Below are 22,860 nucleotides of genomic sequence, written 5' to 3'. Positions count from 1 at the left end.
TTTAGGAGTCACTAAGCATACGATAGATTTCCGATCTTCCCCAACCCTTTTCCCAAAGGTCACTAGTAGAAAAAGTGCCATTTACATCGCCTTGATAACATCACTTGTTAAACTAAAAAAACCTAGAGAGCGAAAAAAGAAATGTACGACTAGAACTCTGTGCCGCCATTGATGAGCCTTAATGGCTAGGAAATCTAGCCAACAAAGACAGCGTGAACTGAACCTAAGAGGACGTAGTATTCCTGCTGCGTCTAAGGAGATGAGTGATACAGTTGAGAATGAAGAAAGCGTGGAAGTAGGGAACCCTAATGAGAGGTGTACTGGACCAGATGTAGAAGAAGAAGGGAACATGAAAAACATTCACGACATTGTAGGTATCCCAGAAATGGTAGTGGAGACTGAAGATGAAGAAGAGACGGATGAGGAAATAGAGGAAAGTGAGGAAGAGGACGAGATAGTCTCTGATAGCCTTGAACAGGGGAATGAAAATACTGAGAATGATACGAAAACAGAGTCAGAGGATATGTTACAGTTACAGAATGAGGACGTTGAGGAGGAAGTGGAATATTGGAAGCAGGCTGTTATTTGTTTTATCCTTGGTGCAAATCCACCATGGGAGATTGTGGAGGGTTTCATAAGAAGGATTTGGACGAAGTTCAACATTGACAAAATTTCTTTCTTGCCAAATGGAATTTTCTTGGTTAGATTCAAAACCATGGAAATGAAGGAGAAGGTGTTAACATCAGGACACTATCTATTTGATAACAAGCCGATGATTGTTAAAGCATGGGAAAAGGACTTGGAAATGAAAAAAGGAGAAGTGAAGTCAGTTCCTGCGTGGATAAGGATCCATAAATTACCTCTAAAATTCTGGGGCAAAAGTTTGCCTAAGATCACAAGTATTGTAGGGAAATATGTTAAAAGTGATGTGGCAACAGAGGAGAGAACTAGACTCGGGTTTGCTAGAGTTATGGTGGAGCTAATGGTGGATCAAAACCTGCCAGCTAAGGTTTCATTCAAAGATGAAACTGGGGGTATAGTCCAGGTGGAAGTAGAGTACGAATGGAGGCCTGTCACGTGCACAAAATGCAAAGGAATGGGTCATGATATGGAGCAATGTAGGAAAGGAGAACAGAAGAAGCTTAACAAGGTGCCTGTCAAGCAGGTCTGGGTCCCTAAGAAGACTGTGACTGCTGGAGAACCAGTTCAGGTGAGACAGCTAGCTTTGGAACAAACCAGACCAGTGAGTACTGTTGGGAGACAAGATCCTGGTCATCACACACCTATCAAGAGACTGGTAAGGATGCATTCTAGAGAAGGGAGCAAAGATGGATATAGTAATGAAAATTTTGGAGCATTCTCTTACAAAGAGGTTGTTACTTCACCAGCTAAGAAGAGTAGTGAAAAAATTGGTAATGCTGTTATTCACTCCTTGTCTAATGGATAGAATTAGATTTTGGAATATAAGGGGAATGAATAGAGTAGGTAAACAAAGAGAGATTAATTATTTTTTGCAAGTTAATAATATAGGTCTTTTGGTCTGTTAGAAACTAAAATAAAGAATAAAGCCTTCAATAAGGCAGCTGGTAGTTTTAATAATTGGTGCATCACAACCAACAATGGGTATCACTCTGGTGGACGTATATGGGTGCTGTGGAACCCTACTATATTTAGAGTACAAATTTTGGAGTATAATGCTCAATATATACATATGAAAATTGAGTCCTTGGTGGATAGGAGAGTGTTCTGGCTAACTATGACATATGCTTTCAATGGCATTGCTGAGAGAGCTCCACTGTGGGACAACCTGAACAGACTGACTAGTCAGATTGCAGGACCTTGGGCAGTGGTAGGTGATTTTAACTGTGTGCTATCTCCTTCTGAGAGAGTAGGTGGGAATGCTCCTTCAGGTGAGATAGACCCATTCAGAAGATGTGTTGCTGATTGTGGTCTGATGGACATTGCTGCAATAGGAGCTGTGTATACATGGAATAATAAACAGAAACCTGAGGAAAGAATTTACAGCAGAATTGACAGGTTTATGGTTAACAAGGCATGGTGTGATAATTTTACTGATCTGTATGCACATTTTATGCCTGAGGGACTTTATGATCATACACCATGTGTTATAAAGAGTTCTAATCAAGGTCAAAGCAAGAGGTCTTTCAAATATTTCAATATGTGGGGAGGGTCAAAAAATTTCCTACCTCTTGTGAGAGAGAATTGGAACTCTGGATTGGTGGGCACACCAATGTTCAGGCTAGTTAAGAGTTTGAAGAAGATGAAGCCTGTGTTGAAGCAGTTGAATGTGGAGGGATATAGTGATATTGAGGGGGCTACAAATATACTACAGAAACAGGTGGAGGAAATGCAGGAGGAAATATCAAGGGATCCTACTAATTTGCAAAGATAATAGCGAAAGAATATGAGGCTACACCGAAACTGCAGGAGTTAACAAAGGCAAAGGAGAGTTTCCTGTCTCAGAAAGCTAAGCATCAATGGGTTAAAGAGGGGGATACTAACAGTGCTTACTTTCATGGTATTCTGAAAAAAAGAAGAAACTTGAATAAGGTGGTGCTAGTTGAGGATATGAATGGCAGAGAGTGTGATAGTCCGATCAAATTCAGAAGCTTTTCTTGAATATTACCAATCTTTGCTAGGCTCCAGTCAAACAACAAAGAAGGTACACAAGAGCATCATAGGTCAGGGACCTATATGCACTACTGAGCACTGGAATATGCTGCTGCAGCCTGTTACAGGTTTGGAGATTAAGGAGGCATTGTTTAGTATCCCTGATATCAAGTCACCAGGACCTGATGGATACACAAGTAAATTCTTCAAAGATGCTTGGGGTGAGATAGGAGGGGATGTTATTAATGCAGTTCAAGATTTTTTTCAGATTAGGCAACTCCTTAAGCAGATCAATGCTACTAACTTGACTCTGATACCCAAATGTGAAAGGCCAAAGAGTGTGTTGCAATTCAGGCCAATAGCTTGTTGTAATGTTGTATACAAGGTCATCTCAAAACTCTTGTGTACTAGATTAGCTGCTGTCCTGCCTCAAATTGTTGGTCAGAACCAAGGTGCTTTCATACAAAATAGAAGTATTCAAGAGAACATTCTTATATGCCAAGACTTGATAAGATTGTATGAGAGACCTCATGCTTCCCCAAGGTGTATGTTCAAGATAGACCTTCAGAAGGCCTATGACACAGTGGAGTGGAATTTTGTGAGACAACTTCTTGATGCTCTTAACTTCCCTTCTGAGTTCAAGGCCATGATTATTCAGTGCATCACTTCAGCAACTTACTCTCTGTCTGTCAATGGAGAGATGTTTGGATATTTTCAGGGAAAGAGGGGGCTTAGGCAAGGGGATCCTTTGTCCCCCCTGATATTCACTCTTTGCATGGAGTATTTGACCCGTACCCTACAGTATGCAGCTTCCAAGTATGAGTTTAAGTACCATCCTCTGTGTAAGAATAAAAAATTGAACTGCTTGATGTTTGCAGATGATGTCCTCCTGTTCAGCAAAGGGGATGCTAAGTCAATGATGTTGCTATTGCAAGCTTTCTCTACTTTCTCTAAGGCAACAGGACTGAAGGTGAGTGCATCAAAATAAAGTGCTTACTTCAGGAATGTACCAGAGCAGCTTAAGCAAGAGATTCTGCAAGTCTCAGGGTTTGTTGAAGGGCAAATCCCTTTTAATTATCTTGGCATGCCCATTCAAACCACAAGGCTTAAGAAACAGGATTTTGAATGTTTAGTGGACAAAATATGCTCTAGGATTCATGGGTATGGAGCAAGAAAGTTCTCATATGCTGGTAGGTTGACCATAGTGAGCAGTGTTCTGAATTCTTTACACTCTTACTGGGCATCAATGTTTGTACTGCCCAAGGGAGTGATTAAGAGGATTGAGGCAGTGTGTAGGAATTTCTTATGGGACAATAGTGCGGATTACAGGAGGATTCCCTTGGTTGGATGGGATACTATTTGCAGATCAAAGGATGAGGGAGGATTGGGCATTAAGGATCAGGAAAATTGGAACAAGGCAATGGTTGGAAGACTAGTTTACTGGATAGCTGTCAATAGAGATTCCATATGGGTGCACTGGATCCATAACAACTACCTCAAAGGGCAGGACTGGATGGAATATAAGCCTAGCATGAATTCAAGCTGGGTGTGGAGAAGAATTTGCAAAATCAAAGATGAGATGGTACCAGGTTATACAAATGGCAAATGGCACGTTCAACCTGATGGGTATACACCTGCTGGAACCTATGAGTGGTTCAGGGGGAGTAGGCCAAAGGTGAACTGGTACAAGGTCGTCTGGGATGGGTGGGTAATCCCTAAGCATCAATTTATGGGCTGGTTAGTAGCACATGCTGCATTGAACACAACATCTAAGTCGGTTGGGTTTGGTGTGGAAATGGAAATTGAGGACACTCGTCGTATATGTGGCCTAGTCAAGAGACCTCTGAACATCTCTTCTGTGAGTGTGAGTACAAAGAAGAGGATAGTGAGGGAGGTGAATAAGATGACTAGTTGGAGCTTCCCTGAGAGTGGGGTGGTGGAATGGTGTATGCAAAGGACTGGTACTAAGCTGCAAAAGGGTATCAAAAATGCACTGATGTTGAGCTTGATATATCAGGTCTGGCATCAAAGAAACAAGTCTAGGAATGAGAAATTCATCTCGTGTCCAAAGACTGGGTAGCCAAGCATATAGTAGAGGAGATGAGAGTTCGAGTTCGTGGGTGGACAAGTCAAGTGCAAAGGGTGAACTTAGATGACTTATAGTGGCTTACAAAAATGCATCTGTTGGAGTGATAGTCTGTTGGTTGTTTTAGTCTACAAGCACCTTATGTAAATTTTGATTTTGATATATAATATACTCACATTTCACCAAAAAAAAAAACATCACTTGTTAATAAAAACGATGTAAATAATCTAACATTAGTTATTAATATCAGTTTATAAAAAAACCGATGTCAATTAATTTCCTTTTTTTCTAATTACATCAGTTACTAGCATCGATTGTTTGAAAACCGATGTTATATATTTACATTGCATCGATTTTGTTGAGAATCGATGTAAATTTATTTTAGATGATATTTATCTTACATCAGTTAATTAGTGAACCGATGTCACAGTCAAAATTTCATTATCCACGAATCGTATCATATGTCACGTAACCTCAAAAAACCCTTAAGTTAACTCCCAACCAAAACCCTTTCTCATCACCAAAAACCCATCGCTCAACCTCCACTGTAACGCCGTCGTTCTTCACGGTGACGCTATCTACCAAGATCAAACACCGCAATAGTGTTCTTTCGTCACGTCCTAGTCCTCACCATTAATTATCACGTTATTGCATAGTTGCCCTATTCGTCATCGGCTTCACTACCACCACCGCGACTACCAGGCCTCTCCCACCGCTGACGGTGTGCATCTTCCACCACAAATAGACCGTTGTGTTAGGTATAAGTTCGAATTGAATAATTTTCTTTAAGTTAGTTAGGGTTTATAGATTAATGAATTGGGGGTTTTTTATTTTTGTTGGAATTAAGATTTTTTTGTGAAGTGGGGACATCTCAAGGATGTGTTTTATGAACTCAGGTTCAGATATTCTTAAAGGATGTGTGATTTGCCTATTTTCTGCAGGTGATAGTGGTCAATTGTCAGTTTCCAGGGCCTTTACTCGAAGTTACGACCAATGACAATGTCGCTATTGAAATAAGAAACAACTTGGACAAAGAGCTTTTGGTTAACTGGTACATTCCGTCTAATGTATCTCTAGTATTCGTCTATTCTAGCCTGGAATGTTTCACCCAGTTGTTAAGACATTGGACTGTCAAAGAGGCGTATTTTGAACCAAAACTTAGTCATAGTTGATTGGATTTGATGGTATATAGTCTTTGATATGAGGTGTTATCCTTTTGAGGAGCCTTAATCTACATATGGACTGAGGTGTCATATGATGAATACTTATTGCTGGAATAGGATTCACTTGCAGGATAATTCCTGGCAAGATGGCATCCGAGGAACTAATTGTGCCATTTCTCTGGAATGGAGTTTCTCATTTTAATTGGAATTGTACCTGGTTCACCTGAGGCTTGATTGTATTTCCTCTATTGCATTCTGAAACTTTTTTTATTCTTTTAGCTGTATTATTCGGTGCTTTATTAGGGGATTTGGGAGATAATGCTTTTATTTGTGCTTGCTCCGTACTTCCTATAATCAGTTGTAGTAGTATAAGTAATTGGTTACCATGATTTCATATGTATATTTGTAAGCTTCGGTTTAGTAATTTGTAAATTTTCGTTGAGAATCTTTACCAATAAAGAAATACTGTTATTTAACTAGTATGATACATGATTGCATATGGTTATAACAAAAACTGATGTGTATTAAACTCTTGATGGAATATAATGTGGTGGTGTTGGACTAATGGAAAGAAATTTATATCAGGAGTAAAGTGTGCTATGCTGCATAACAACATTAACGAGTTCATAGTTTTTAATAAGATTAATTTGGTCAATTGATAACGTGTTTAACGACCACTAAGCCATGGCTACATTGGAGATTCATCTTTCAGAGTTCCAAGATTATTGAACTAATGGAAAAAAATACTCCCTCCGTCCCGGTCATTTGTTGTCCTTTGGTTTTGGCACAAAGACCAAGAAAAGAGGAGATGGCCAATTACTAAATGACAAGTGTAACAAATTGAGTATGAATGATCAAATTACTCATTAAGTTCATTCTTAAAATAGAAAGGACAACAAATGACTGAGACACCCCAAAATGGAAAAGGACCACAAATGACCGGGACATAGGGAGTAGCTGTGAAGCTTATTGCAGTAACCGCCACTGTAAAGATAATAGCTTAGCTTTGTTGATTTTGTATGAATCGAGCCACCTAATTCTCCTCTCTCAAATATTAGCTCTTTATTTATGGTAGTTTAAGTCCCTTTATTTTCTTAACAATTGCTTACCGACAGACATGCTGCTAAGTAAATTGAACAATTCCAGAGAAATGGAGTACCTATTTTGGTTTCGGGTTTTCAGGAATATTTAGTTCAACTACTTTCAATATAATCTGAGTGCTCTCTATTTTCCACTGTCATGACCACTGTGCAGGATGCTGATTACAACTCATTAACCTGCAATATTCCATCAAACAAGCTTCCGAAGTTAGATAACTTAACTTCTGATAGTGTAAGTTGTTGACTTCTTTGACTGTTCATAACAGATTAGAACCTCGCTTACAGATCATGATCATTTAACCTATTTGTAATCTGCAGCAAACTTGTGTTCTTGAGTTTGATGGTGCTTCAAAAGGAAACCCCCGACCGGCTTGTGCTGGAGCTGCGCTTCGAACTCTCAACGGAAATGTGGTATGGAGTTGCTTCCTATAATTTACACGTTTAGCTCTCGTATGCACCATATTTTTTAGTTTCTTTAATTTCTCACGAAAGATGCTTATGTAGATTTGTAAAATACGTCAAGGCTTAGGAACAACTCTACCTTTTTCACGAAAACTTCAGCTCATATTTTCTTTGTTGTATATTATTTGTTGGATGTGACTTGTGCGGCTTGTGTAAGAGTTAAGAGGGTTTATCGTTGATCTCTTTGTGTAAAGGAATGAACTTTGGTTTGACAAGCTAATATTTTGTTGTAGCACATCATCTTTTCTCAATTATTTGTGACTATGTCGTCTATTTGACACCTATTCCATCTCAAATTTAATCATTGTCCTGATAAACTTGGGACCGTAGCGTACTAAGTCACTTTATTTATTTTAATTTATTACCTTGTGCCTTTAAAATTATGTATAGCATTGTCAACTTATGATAGCAGACCCAGGAGGATCTCTTTGGTTATTTAGTGAGGTTTGGTTTTGCAATTCAACTCAAAACTTTACGTTCATAGTAAAAAATATCTCTTTGGTTTCGGTGTGGATCCATGTTTAAGTATGTTAGTGGCTCATTTAAAAATTTGTTGGAGTTTATCCAATCTCCGAGTAAAGAAACCCGCTTCAGAATCCTTCAAAATCACTGGCTGATCTTGGTTAATATTACCGTACACTGGATGATCTTGGTTAATATGATTGAGGTGTTGAGTAGCAAACTGAACCAATTACGCCTAGTTAATATTCAAAATCAAACTGCTGTGCAATCAAACTCACTGATAGACTGAGATTAGCTCTTGGTTTCATAAGTTCAGTTTGGTCTCTTCTAGTACATTTATTTTCGTTTGACATATTGTGCAGATGTAATGTTTGCTACTTAAGTCTTAATTTTGTATAAGTTTTGCAGGGTATATCAAGGACTTCTAAGTTAGTGATGCTATGTTACTTATAACTGCATTTGGTTTACACAAGGTTAAAGCTGTCACCTTTTTTTATCTCATGCGTTTATCATTTTTTCTAAAGATCAGGTTTAAGATAATCAAACTACCATTCTATAATGCTCAATGTGTATAGTGTGATTCACAAGGTTAAAACTGACACCTTAAGTTGTTGATCAGTTTTAATCTTTTTGTTCGGAACTTGGCTGCTATGTACATTTGTATGGAATATTGACTTGGCTATTTCAACTGCAACTACTCCACCTTATACTCATTCCACCTGCTGTTATACTTTTATCGACATTGCATACCTCAGGTCATGACAATAGTTCTTTTTTCTTGTTATTGCAGATTTTATAAATCTTTTTTCTTAAAAATGAAGTGTGTAACAGAGATAATATAGAGACAATTGCATCAGAGCATTTACTTGAGGCCCAGCAGTTGAGTATCGACAGCAGTAAGCTATTCTCTTGACAATAGTTCTAGTGTTTTGACCTCATCTGAACTCTTGGAATATCTTGTCTTCAAAGAAAGTTTGTATTGAGAGATTTTATTTGTTCTCCTTTTACAGACCCAGGGTAATAAGATCTCAATTTATAATTACAGATGTGAAGATAATTAACTATTCAAATGAGTTAAAATAAAATAACAGCTTATCTATTTGTGATTCTCACAGCACAAATGATATCGTAAGATATATATGTTTCTCAATAGTAATTTGTAGTATTGTACATATGCAGGCTCAAATAAACATTGATTTGTTTTCAAATTGCCCCGCCAAGCCATGAAGAGTTAAGGATGGAAACTTGACGCAGTGTTGCTAGTTAGAAGGAGCTCAAATATATGGAACAAATAAGGAGTACTACACTATTATATTAGTTTTTTAATTTCATTTTGTATCTTACTATCATTATTATCATTATTTAGTCCTAAGTATTCTACATGTATGTGTAAATCTAAGAATATTTATGTTCAAAACAATGTATATTCATAAATTATGGGTTTTGGAAATATAATTTTTTTAATTGATTGAAGCTTTCATTTGAGACGTTTTCCCCATTAAAAACGCCTCAAATGTAATTTTTTCGTATTACCTTTAATCTGTTCGTATTTTCTAACCTAATTTATTTTTTTTTTCTCAAATTATCCGTCTTAAATGTATTTTTGACGTAAATCAACTAATCCGTTGCAATTATTGTAATTTTATCGCAATTTATTTATTATTGTATTTATTATGGATGATTTATTTACTTGTTTTCACATGTAATCAATTCTAAACCCTAATTCGACATTAATAAATGCTAATTAATTGTTCACCGACTTAGTAAATCTCACATGTTAGGATCAAAACGATGTTTGTTGCATTGCATGCATATAATCGACAGCATATCGAGTACAAACGATTTCCCTAATCATTAGTAGAGGCCGCTATCGAGGCGGGCGGGATTAGGTGTTCAGTAAAAGGACTTCCTAATACGTACCCTCACCCCTTACTCCAGATCTCTGTGAACATCCGTGTTCATTGGCATCCACGAGAGTCATTCTAAACATAGAATGCTAAGGGTAACGAGTTCTTAGTGTTCATGTCACTACTTTGTGTCTTGACATGACACGAGGTATTCGAACGGTTCCAATTTCCCATAAAAATTGGTGGCGACTTCACAAATGCAAACGCTTGTCCCAAGCGCCTCCGTGGGCCCATGTCCACACGGTCTTGTGAGTGGACACTAGTAAACCTTCCAACCCCCCTCTCGGGTTCGAAGGTCGGGTACCTAATTCCGAGTTTCAACTCCCCCAAAATCATGCATTATCTCAAGGGTGGTTTAAACTAGACTTAGGTTCATTAAGCTCGCGTCACAAATCCAGGTCATCCCACTCCCTCTCTCGAGGGTCGATTTCAAACACAAAATTAGGGGTGTTCTCCCTTTTGGTCTCAACCAAGGTTAACGAAAGACAAGCTAAAATCACACCATCCTCCACTAATTTATTTTCACCAATGGTCAAGGGTCAAGGACAAGAAGAAAATTCTAACAAGTCAATAACTCAAATCAATCCCCTTAATTCTCCTTTACCACCACCTAAAATGACCAATTAAATGGGTCTTAACCGACTAGGAAACTCATGTCGGGGATAATCGAGTCCTAGTAAAAGGACTACTCACTAATTATGGTTATTAAGACAAAATAATTGATAAAGATGGATACTTTAACCATGGAAATGATGTAAAATTGATTTCTACTACTAAACATGCAATAAATTGTGCAAAAGAGGGTTATCAACTAATTAAACTAAGATTTGAGTAGGAGAATGTAAAAAGGAATAAACTTTATCACTACTAAACAAAGGTTCTAACTTTGCTAATAACAACAACAAACAACATGAAAAAGATGAACAAGAGAAAGAAAATTATATTCTAACAACAAAAGAAAGGAATTCAAGCACAAACTACCAATTTCTAAACTAAAGAAGAGTAAATGTAAACAATTAAATAAAAAGGAGATAATTAAGAAGAAGAATAATACCAACAACAAATAAAGATGGAAACTTGAATTGGAATAATAAGGACAATTCTCTTCCTCCTTCAAATTGCAACCCCCTTATAATATGAGAGAATAAGAGAGACTAATTATTCTAATCTAATTGGTGAGTAGAATAAACTAAAGTAAGGTAAGGTGGTGTGTTCTAATGTAATGTCTCTTTTATACTAGTCTAATAATACAACTAATACAACTAATAATAATAATAATAATAATAATAATAATAATAATAATAATAATAATAATAATAATAATAATAATAATAATAATAATAATAATAATAATAATAATAATAATAATAATAATAATAATAATAATAATAATAATAATAATAATAATAATAATAATAATAACACACGACTCACAAAATCCCACTGCACCAAAGTCACACACAGCTTCCCCATTTTCTTTGTCTTCTTCTGCCACCCGACCGGGCAACATATATTACACCCGACCGGGCATAGTTTAGTCCCTCGGCTGCATAGGTTCACCCGGAAGCTGCAAAAGTGCTAAATGTTAATTCGATGGCTAAACTGAATTGGTGATGGCGGCTTCGATTCCGAGCTTGATTGTGGTGATGTTGAGGTAAAGTAGATGTGGCGCGGTTGTACACGGTGGTTGTCGAGGCTGGGTTCAGAGGAGCACGGGTTAGTGGTTGAGCTGGTGGTGCTCGAATTAGCGGCGACGGAGTTGGCTTTCATGGTGGTTGATTTCGCACTCGGTTTGGATTCCAAGTCAAGGTGAACAATTAAATTGAACTGGGTATGGTGTGGTGGTTTTAAAGAAACAATATGATTATGATTGATGAATAAAAGCATTTACAGTGTACATTATTTATACTGTGAGGCTAGTATGAACATGAGAAGATTACAACCAATTATAAGAAATATTTTCCTTATTGAAGAGATATGTGCGTGATCATATGAGGAGATAATGGTGTTGATTTGTTCTTGATATGGGTGTTGGATATCTTGGTTGTATTTCTTTATTTGTGATTATTTGGTGAGCTGGTGGAATATCCTTTATACGCTAAGGAGTAAGACCAATCTTGAATGTAAGAAGAGAATGACGAGGCTTAGGCAGTGGTTTCGTTAACGAGTCGGCAAGTTGATCATCACCGTTGATATGTTGGACTCGAATATTTTCTTGTTGAACTTGTTCCCTAACGAAATGAAATGCAAGTGCCAAGTGTTTTATCCTTGAGTGAAAAATTGGATTTGCGGAATAGTTCGTAGCACCCAAGTTGTCACAAAATAATACAGGGGCGGTTGAAGGTTGAATACCAAGTTCAAATAAAAGAGATTTGAGCCAAAGTATTTCGGCTGTGGTGTCAGCAATGGCTCGATATTCCGCTTCAGTTGACGAACGCGAAAGAGCTCGTTGCTTTTTGGAAGACCAGGAGACGGGATTTTGGCCAAGAAATACAATGTATCCTGTGGTGGAGACGATCTGTGTCACCCCCAAAATCGGCATCACAATAACCATGGAGATTAAACAGTTTATTTTTGAGTAAAGTGATACCGTGATGTAAAGTACCACTGAGATATCGTAGTAATTTTTTGAGAGCAATCCAGTGGGTAGATGTTGGGTGGGTTAGAAATTGGGCCAATTTATTAATAGGGTAGGCTATGTCGGGACGGGTTAAAGATAAATATTGTAGGCTGCCGACTATAGCTCGGTAGTCGGTTTCCCTTTGGTCTGGTTGATCAGGTAGGCGAGTGAGAGGTGGATGGGATAGAATGGGGGTGGATGAAGATCGGCTATCGGTCATATTGTATTTAGTTAGAATATCGGAAATGTATTTTGTTGGGGTGACTTCCATACCAAGAAAAAATGATAACGGGCCAAGGTCCTTTAGTGAGAATCGGTTGGAGATGGCTTTAATGAACTTATCAACTTCGGGGCGTGACAGTCCCGTAATTATTATATCATCGATATAAACTAGAACAAACAATTTGACGTTAGTGTTATTTGTGGAATCCATATTGAACGAGATAATTTTCTAATTCGGTATACCAAGCAAGGGGTGCTTGTTTTAGTCCGTAAATTGCTTTTTGTAATTTGCAGACATAATTTGATTTTTTCGAGTCAAGAAAACCGGGTGGCTGTACCATATAAACCGAGTCATTTAACATACCTCGAAGAAATGCGTTATTCACATCGATTTGACGAAGCGACCAATCATTTGTGACAGCAAGGGATAAAATAAGGCGGATGGTAGTGGGCTTAATGTCGGGACTGAATGTTTAGGTGTAGTCTAGATCAGGTCGTTGATGGAAGCCTTTTGCAACGAGGCGGGCTTTGTGTTGCTTTAAGCTACCATCCGGCTTATATTTAATCCGGAAATCCCATTTGCAGCCTATGGTATTATGAGCCATGTCAGGTGGTACTAGAGTCCAGGTATTGTTTCGAGCCAATGCGTCATATTCGGATTGCATTGTCGCGCACCATAGTGGGTCAATTAGCGCCTATAAAACAGTAGAGGGAGTGACATATTGGGTCGGGCAGTAGCTAGTTTGGCATATTTGGGGTTCGGTTTGCGAATGTTATTTGATAGTTGTCTCACATGGTGTGGAGGGGGAGGAGGTGGGGGTGGGGGAATGGGTGAAAGAGAAGGACGGGGGGAGGATATGGGTGGAGAGGGGCTGGTGTCAGGGTACGTGAGGCGGTTAGGCAGGTTAGAGGATGGTGAAGGGGTAGAGGACGAAGTGGTTGTGGAAGGGGGCTGCTAGAGTATATGAACCGAGAGGTTACACCAGCTAGTAGGATCCATTGTGGTAGGTGATTTGGATAATTTGAGTAGTCGGGAGTAAGAGAAGTCATTCTCTATAAATTTGACATGTCGTGAGGTATAGTCACGAGAGGTTAGTAGGTCGAGACATAGGTACGCACTTTGGGTAAGTGAGTAACCAACAAAAATACATTCTATAGATCGGGTTTGTAATTTATGTGTGTTGTAGGGACGTAACCACGGGAAGCAAAGACAACCAAAACTATGTAATTTTAGATAATTTGGGTCTTGGTTGAATAGTTTTAAATACGAGGAATGATTATTAAGAGTGGGAGTTGGGAGTCGGTTGATTAGGTACACAGCAGTCCTAAAGGCATAGGGCCAAAAAGTAAATGGTAAATTGGCGTGAGTAAGAAGTGCTAAACCTGTTTCGACTATATGTCGATGCCGTCTTTACACAAATCCATTGTGTTCTGGAGTGTGAGGTGGTGAGGTGAGGTGCATTTCTCCGTCAAGATTAAGATTTTGTGTGAGTGTTGTGTATTCACCTCCAATATCGGAGTAGAATTGTCGGATTGGTTTAGCAAAATATTTTTTAATTATAGCTTTATATTTATTAAACGTGAGTTGTGTGTCGGATTTTCTTTTTAGCGGATAAAGCCAAATATAGTGGGAAAAATGCTCTACAAAAATTATATAGTATTTAAATAAGTAGGGAGAGAGTATTGGTGACGTCTAGACGTCAGAAAAGATTAAATCAAGTTAAGCAGTAGAATTTAAAGTTGATAAACCAAAAGGGAGTTTGTGACTCTTATTTAAATTGCGGGAAATATAAGATGCGGAATCAGAAATACGTAATTGAAATTTAGAGCTAATAAATTGTAAGACTTTAGAAGACAAATGGCCAAGTCGGTGGTGCCATGATGCGTGAGTCAGAGTAATGGCAACATTGGCATGTGGAGACGTAGGAGTCTAGATATACGAGCCATCAATAAGCGGACCCTGAAGAAGGACCGCTCCCGTCTGGATTTCCTTGACATAAAATGAAGTTGGTAAAAAAATAGCATATGCATTATTATCATTGCAAAATTGAGAAATTGATAATAATTTACGTGAAATAGACGGAACGACAAGAACATTAGAAAATAAGAGTTTAGTTTGTAAAAAAGGGAATAAAAAATGAACTAGAATGCGTGATTTGCAGCGCGGAACCGTCGCCAATGACTAAGTCATCCGGACCGTCATAAGGCTAGTGCAACGAGAGCGTGTTGAGGTCGTCAGTGATGTGGTGTGAGGCACCACTGTCGACAGTCCAATAACGGGTGGGTTGCGGAGCAGCATGCGTGGCAGTGTGAGCATGTGGTGGGGGTCCTCGGGGTTTGCGAGTGGGAAAAACAAAAGTCGGGTACTTTGTTTGGAGATCGGGACAATCGGAAGCTACATGGCTAATAGTATCACAATACTGACATCGGCCTTTAAAGGGCTTAGAATAGGCAGGGGGTTCATTGGCAGAGGGTTTGGATTGGTAATGAGGTTGACGGTTTTGATGATTATTTCGGTAATTTAGACGATAATTAGCGGCGTTGGTAAACGGGGTAAAGGCAGGAGTCGGGGTTTCATTTTTGATGCGGAGTTCATGCTGAATAAGCTTTTCATGTAAGAATTCGAAAGATATGGGTGTGTCACAGGCGCGAACGGCTTCAATAACAGAACAGTATTTGGTTTGATTTAGGCCATTGAGAATTTTAACAGTAATGTCATCAATGTCCATGGGATGGTCTAGTTGGGCTAAATCATCGGTACTTGACTTGATGGCAGTCATGTAATCCGTGATACTCATGTCGTCGGTGTGGGAGATATTATCGAGTCGGTCTTTGATTTGGAGACGGTGACCTCGTGAGGAGTTAGCAAAAGTTTTGGTGAGGGTATTCCAGGCTGCTTGGGACGTGGGGTTGTTGGCTATGAGGGATGCTATCGGTGAGGCAAGTGTACCGGCTAAGACACCTAGGATTAACTGGTCTTGTCGGTACCACGTGGTGTAGGCGGGGTTGGGCTGGGTCGTTCCTTGGATCTCGGGTGGGGTAGGTGGTGTGGTGGCCGTTTTTGGAGGGATAACAGCCGAGCCATCAAGGAAAGAAAATAGAGCAAGGCCATTAAGAATAGCACGAACCTGAAATCACCATTGTCGGAAAGTGACGGAATCCTTAAGTTGAATGCAGTTGACAAAGGTAACAATGGTCAGCGGGTTGGTGGGATCAGCGACATTAGCGAGTTGAAGTTGATTTGCCATCGGAGTGATTGGTCGGGTCGTATGATGATGGTGAATAAAGCACGAGTGATGCGGATTTATGTTGATGATCCTGAGGATCGTATTTAGGATGATACCATGTAATGAAATAATATGATTATGATTGATGAATAAAAGCATTTACAGTGTACATTATTTATAGTATGAGGCTAGTATGAACATGAGAAGATTACAATCAATTACAAGAAATATTTTCCTATATTGAAGAGATATTGCGTGATCATAGGAGGAGATAATGGTGCTGATTTGTGCTTGATATGGGTATTGACTATTGACTATCTTGTTGGTATTTCCTTATTTGTGATTATTTGGTGAGCTGGTGGAATATCCTTGATAGTGGTGGATGTGGATGAGAGTGTTGCGATGGTGGTTTGATTGGCGGATCTGCGCAGCTTGAGAACGTGGAGCTGCTATGGTGATTCAAGCTTTGGTGAATGGTGATGATGATTGATGAATGGTGAAATGATGATAAATGAAATACGGGAAGTAGTGGAGGTGGTAAATTGCAATGGTGGTAAATTTATTAATGGGGTATGGTTGTGGGTTTGTGATAGTGGTAAAGTAATAGTCAAATCTTGACTTTCTTTTACATGATTCACCAACTTCTTTTAAGGGGCTCTGTCTTTATTTACTCGTATCCGTCTTCACTCGATCTCTGTCTCATTATTCTTCCTTGTCTACACATTATTATTATAATAATAATAATAATCCTAATATTCTATAAAAATCCGTCTAATTATTAAATTTAACTAAGACGACTAATTATTTTAAATTAGTCATTAAATGAGCTATTTAATCATTTAAGCACGCAAAATCGAGTCGGAGTAAGGTATAAAGAGGGGTAAAACGCGACTAAAATCCTACTTATCAATTTGTTTACGGATCAACTCATTATTTAACCGCCTTTTTCTTATGCTGGAAAGTTAGTAATGATTCTGTATATTCAGAGAGTGTTTGGATGTGTATAAGGGGAACACGAGTGTTGCTGTGTTTATGAGTTTATTATTTATCTCATCTTAGTTGGGATGAATGACAGATAACCAATGTTAGTTCGACACTTATTTTTGGACAAAATACTTCTGTTCGACATTACAGAAGAAAAGGGCAATGATGCTGATCAATGTCATTTTCTTTCAAAATCTTTCTTATCCCGTGGAAGGATTTTGAATTTTGTTAAACTTATAGGAGCGAAAATTTATCCATTTCCCTCTAACCAAACAAGAGTTGCACTAGGACAAGGGGAGAAAATAAATAAGCAACAAATAAAAGAACTAAGCCTAGATGAAAACAAATGATCCTATCCAATATTGCCGTCCCTGGAAATGGCGCCAAAAACTTGTTATGCTTTCTATTTGTATTAGTTTCGCAAGTGTACGAATGAATGTTGTTGCTTGCAAAGGTCGAACTCTAGGGACGGAATTATGGTTCTAAGATCGTTTGTTTAAACTACTAGTTTAGCTCGACTAAAGGAAGTGGAGTGGTTTAAACTAGCTAAGGAACTAGACTAGAACAAGAGAAAGAACAACTAAATATTTAAGGTGATAAAAGATGATGGTTAAAAGAACTAGGATATCGGGTTCACTCATGAAGGTAAAGGGGGACATGAAACAAGATAGGTAAAACCAAGAGCATGAATAAGAGGAAGACTCGATCTCTCAATGTGAGACTAACCCCTAAGATAAGATTGATTAAGCTCTCACCTAATTAACCCAACCTTGATTTTAACATGTGCTTCCTAAGTACTAGTCAAGCTCTCACCCAACAAGTAGAAAGATAGATTAAATGCTCAAATTCTCACCTAAGCATTCTCACAAACACCTTGTGTGCATGATAAAATCAACAAGCATAAACTCAATAGTTTCATTCATTCTATGTCTTAATCCTCCCCTATAATCCTACAAGAGCTCTCCCTCCATCCTAGTAAGGCACTACTCACACATACTCATGATAATAAAGGTCAAAGATGGATTCTTTAGCATATAACAAGCAAGAGAAAACATGTTTGCAAATGTTACTAACTAAACAATTCAAATATGTAAACAATTGAAAGATGAACAATAATAGAGAGGAGATTATACCAATATTGAAGAAAAAATTGCAATCTTTTATTAAATAGAAGAATAATCTTCACCAACCTTCAATTATAACCCAATACTAAAGGTAAACAATTGATAACAACTAATTCTAAGCTAATCTATGAAGTAATTAATGTTTAATTAAGGAAATATTAAGGTTTTGATTAAGGGTTTGCATAAGATTAGGGAAATAATTTTAGATCTAGGGTTGTGTACAATGATTAAGGAAGGGGGTATTTATACTATCCCCTTGGATTAAACATAAAGAGAAAAGAACAAAGCCCAATTCGCGTATATGGGTCTTGTGCCGGCACACCGGCTGCCGGCAGCGAGTTCTTACTTCAAAATGTATATAATTGACTTGGGAGTGTTCCGTGCCGGTGGACCGGCTGCCGGCCTGCCGGCACAGAATACCTCTTACTGGGTTCCTTCACTTCAATTCTTCAATATGCTTGGTGCGTGTGCCGGTTGACCGGCTGCCGGGTTGCCAACCGACAGCGAGTTCTTCTCCATTTTGCTTCAATTCTTTCCTCCAAATTGTCTAAGGCTTTGGGGGGTTCCCTGCCGGTGGGCCGGCTGCCGGCCTGCCGGCAGAGAACACTTCTTCAGCAATTCTCCCTTCTTTTCTTCATGCTTACTCATCAAACGGTCTTACTTGCTCCGATTTCTCTACAACCTCCTCAAGTCCTGCAAGAGGGGCACAAAATCATAGACGCGGATATCAGACACAAAATTCATGGTAAGACGTACAAAACTGACTCGATCGGAGTCGAAATACATGGAAGTAGAAGGGAAATTCGGTGCAAACAAATCATATATCAAACCTCCCCACACTTGAACCTTACTCATCCTCGAGTAAGTCCAAAATCAAATCGCAAGGCCATACTACAGTTAAATATCAAGAGTGTGTGAACAATATTAGCACCACTCAATTATTCTATTACATAATCTGATCGAGTATTAGCGCGCTCTACGCCCTTTCAACTTACGTAGTTGTGCTTATGAGGTAAAGCACGACTCGTGAGGCAAGTAAAGTCTTGCAAGAAAAATGCAATGCATCCAACATATAAGCACATAAACAAGTGATAGAATGCATCTAACAAAAGTGGTCCACTTCCCTCATCTAAGTGGCTGAGTTTTCATCACAAAAAACATGGTCTCGGTCGGGAAATACCATCTCATAATTCCAATGGAGGTGCCAACCCCCTAAGGATGGCCCAAGCAACCACTATGTGACTACCCAGACTCAAGAAACAAATTAAAGAGCGGGGAAAGGGGAAATGGAGCTAGTCCTCAAAGGTTTACAAGACCGACACAAGATTCAACCGAAGACCCATGACTAAAAGGACCCAAGTCAACGACATCCTCACGGTTTTCACTCGTCACTCATTTTAAGAACGGGTGTTTTTGTGTACAAAAAGTAGCCAAAATACTCTCCTACTACGACTCGTGAGAACGTGTCCGCAATCTAATGTGTAAGACCATCCTATGACCATGTGAGATGCAAAAAGGGGTAATGCACATAGTATGAAACAAGGGTTGTAACGAGGCTAGGGAGTAGGACGAAACGGGATTGTTGCAAGCAACATTTAGATATGTGAGGTTCAAATCAAGAATAGTCATAAATCACTTTTCCCACTTTTTATTGCAACACATGAGACACGTTTATGCCCTAACATAGAATTGATTACCAAAACTATACAAAAATTGCTTAAACCCAACTCAAATTTGAAAAACTTAAAAATACTCCCTTTATTTCAACAAATGAGCAACATCTACACCCTAACAAGAGTTCGGTTTTCCAAAATCAAGCAAAAATTGTGTAAACCCGACTCACTTTGGAAAAACATCAAATGCCCTTTATTTTAGCAATGGCTTTTTCTGCCCTTTAAATAATGAGTAGGGGTGTTGCTTGCTCTTTCTTTTCTTCTTAAACAAGTATTTACAATCACAACATCTTTTTTTTTGTATTTTTCAAAACTTTTCTAATTTTCTCTTTTGTTTTTCATTTCTTTTTCAAAACCTCTTATTTATTTACAATTTGCAAAACCAAAACTCTGGCCTTGGTTGGAATGCTCTTGGGACGGGGGCACACATACCGAGTTATGGTTGGGCGCGCATTTTGGAACGTAAACTAACCTCTAATTATTTAGACATTCTAAATTGGCGAGACATCTTGATTCTATTCGCGAATAAAAACGAATTGAAGTACAAAAACAATGAATTCGAATATAACTAAAACTCGGTTAAATTTTCGTACCCTCTATTCATAGTATACGCTTTCAGTAGCTGCCTCGCTGGTGGGTGTTACTGTTACCATGGCTTGTAACAACTTTGGGGCTTTGGGCTACAAAAGAACACAACCTTCTAAGAAAATTATTACTGACATTTAAGTGACGACACGGTGATACCAATTTAAAACATAGAAGCAACAACTTAGAACAAAGATCAACAAATTGAAATAAGTGGATTCAACAAAATTAAATTACGATATTCCTCGAATTAAAGCTAACCTAACAAATTAAAATCAATGAAATCACAGTTTCACATATGACGGACAAGAGATGCCTCAAACTAATGGGGAGGATTTTGTACTTGAGTTGTACTTGAATGCTGAAAAAGTGAAAAAAATGAGATAGAAAAACCGGCTCGGTCGAAGCAAATGAAAATCAAATGAGTCGATCAACTGACACTACTAGTCGATCAACGGCAACTAATGCTCGATCGATCGACGATGACAACTGATTGGTCGATCATTATAGACGTATCAATCGACTAACACTATAAATGTGTCGGGACATATGGTGGTGTTGAGTCGACTATATCAATATAAGAGGAAGAAGAAAGGTGTTGATCCAACCATTTGTTGTAAAGGTTCCGTTTTCGGGGCGAGCGACAAAGGAAAACGAAGGGCTAATTATCGAGATACCTTCTTATGCTAAATTTATGAAGGACATTTTAACTCGAAAGAGATGCTTTATTGCTTTAATGAAATAGAGACTATTAATCTGTTGGAAACATGAGGGGAAATATATAGAAAGAGAAAAAAAAGAGCTTTTGACCTAGGGATTCCAAAACTCGAAAATCATGACAGTAGCCGTAAAAGTAAGATCTCTTATTCGATCTTCATCATCGACACAAAATAAAAAATAAAAAACCGTTAAGACTTTAATTCTTCCTTAGTTGCATCCTCCTTATACTAAAAGAATAAGAGATTATTAAAATTTTCCCGTCTAAATGATTTATTTTATAATTAGATTTCACAATATTATATCTACATTGTGTCATACTTTTTAACAATAAATATCTCTATTCTGTAATATATAATATATAATATATAATATATAATATATAATATATAATATATAATATATTTTTCAATTTACATAGATATATTAATAAGATATTCTGATTTTGTCATAAATGAAATTGTACTAATTATACATATGATGTGATAAAATATTTTACTGTTATTATTTTTAAAACTAATCACGATAGCTACGTACAGTTATCTAACAAACATTTTCATCCCTCTTATACTAAAAGAATAAGAGATTAATAAAAAATTTCCGCCTAAATGAAGTATTCTATAATTAGGTTATATCATATTTACACATGCTATTACAAACAATAGATACTGCAATTAAAAAGGGTATACTATTTTTTTCAATTTGCATAGACATATTAATTGCATATTCTGATTTTGTTACATAAATGAAATTGTACTACACTAATTATAGTATTATATGTATGATGTGATAGAAATATTTTACTTTACTGTTATTATTTTTGTATGACGGTCACGAGCACTTTTTTAGCAAACACTTTCCAAATAATTCTATTATTCTATCTTTTAATAATAACTTACGAATGATGTAATTATTAAATTTTCTAATATAGCTATCTAAAAAATCGCGCATTCGCGCGGGATCTATAATAGTTAGTTATTATTAGCTTAAGGTCTCAATCAATCAAGCAATTTTCTAGAACTAAACTCGATTCCATTATACAATCCTAGATCCATAATCCCGTCTAAATGTAAGACATCACACTCACTCACACCACCAAACCTCCAGTCATTCATCACTTTCAAAACAAGACAACACCAAGCATCTACAATATCCACCAATTGTTCACAATTTCTACACGTACATCCCTTGAAATATAACTCACCTAGTATTGACAAAATATCTCCCTAGTCTCGAAGGAGGCTCGTCATTCCCAAACACATGCTTGCTGTTCACATCCTGCAAATGACAAAATAATCAAGTATCAGCTATCGAAACTACTATTTACCAAATATCGACAAAATATTAAGCATCCACATACTCAAAACTTCAACTAGTAAAAGATACTAGCTCTGAAAGTATGGTTGGGAAACACCTATTGTAGAAAAAAGACATTAGGGAGTCCCTGCATTTTAGCAGGTAAGGAGTAGCAGGCTTTCATGTAAATGATCTAACAGTTACTCTTGGTTACTATCTTCGAATTTCATGGAATGTATGATAAGTTACTTAGGATAAGTGTAGTTTCAATTTACAATTAACTACTCCATTTTTTACATAATTAATAGCCGAGGAGAAATTATACTCTTCCTAGGACTGCTACCTCAACGCAGTAACATGCATCTCTTCTTAATGTTTAGATAGAGTCGTGTTTCTGGCTTATAAAGCGTTTGTTATGGTTTCGGCATCCTCTAAACATTAACTTCTATAGTCCAACATGAAATTCTCACTTCCAACCATTTCTAAGAGACATGTACTTAACTTCTTATTTGGAGTTAAATTATTGCTTCCAGCATTGAGAAAACGAACGACAAAGAAAAACATATTTTTAAAGTAGAGATTGTTAGGTTCATTTACCTAT

General features: G+C 37.7%; 1 protein-coding gene and 1 long non-coding RNA gene across 2 annotated transcripts; both read left to right on the top strand.

Annotated features, from left to right (window-relative positions):
• The first annotated feature begins 1,756 nt into the window (after positions 1 to 1,756).
• Positions 1,757 to 2,413, top strand: LOC141588282 (uncharacterized). Its single transcript, XM_074409730.1, has one exon. The coding sequence runs from the start codon at positions 1,757 to 1,759 to the stop codon at positions 2,411 to 2,413; it is 657 nt and encodes a 218-aa protein (XP_074265831.1).
• A 2,769-nt stretch (positions 2,414 to 5,182) lies between these two features.
• LOC141658820 (uncharacterized) lies at positions 5,183 to 6,111 on the top strand. Its single transcript, XR_012549455.1, has 3 exons — positions 5,183 to 5,475; positions 5,659 to 5,768; positions 6,011 to 6,111. It is a non-coding gene; the product is annotated as an uncharacterized LOC141658820 (long non-coding RNA).
• The last annotated feature ends 16,749 nt before the right edge of the window (positions 6,112 to 22,860 follow it).

This window comes from Silene latifolia, chromosome 6 (assembly GCF_048544455.1).
Source record: "Silene latifolia isolate original U9 population chromosome 6, ASM4854445v1, whole genome shotgun sequence".
Classification (NCBI taxonomy): Eukaryota; Viridiplantae; Streptophyta; class Magnoliopsida; order Caryophyllales; family Caryophyllaceae; genus Silene; species Silene latifolia.
Note: the sequence above shows the minus strand (reverse complement) of the source record. Positions and strands in the feature narration are given on the sequence as shown.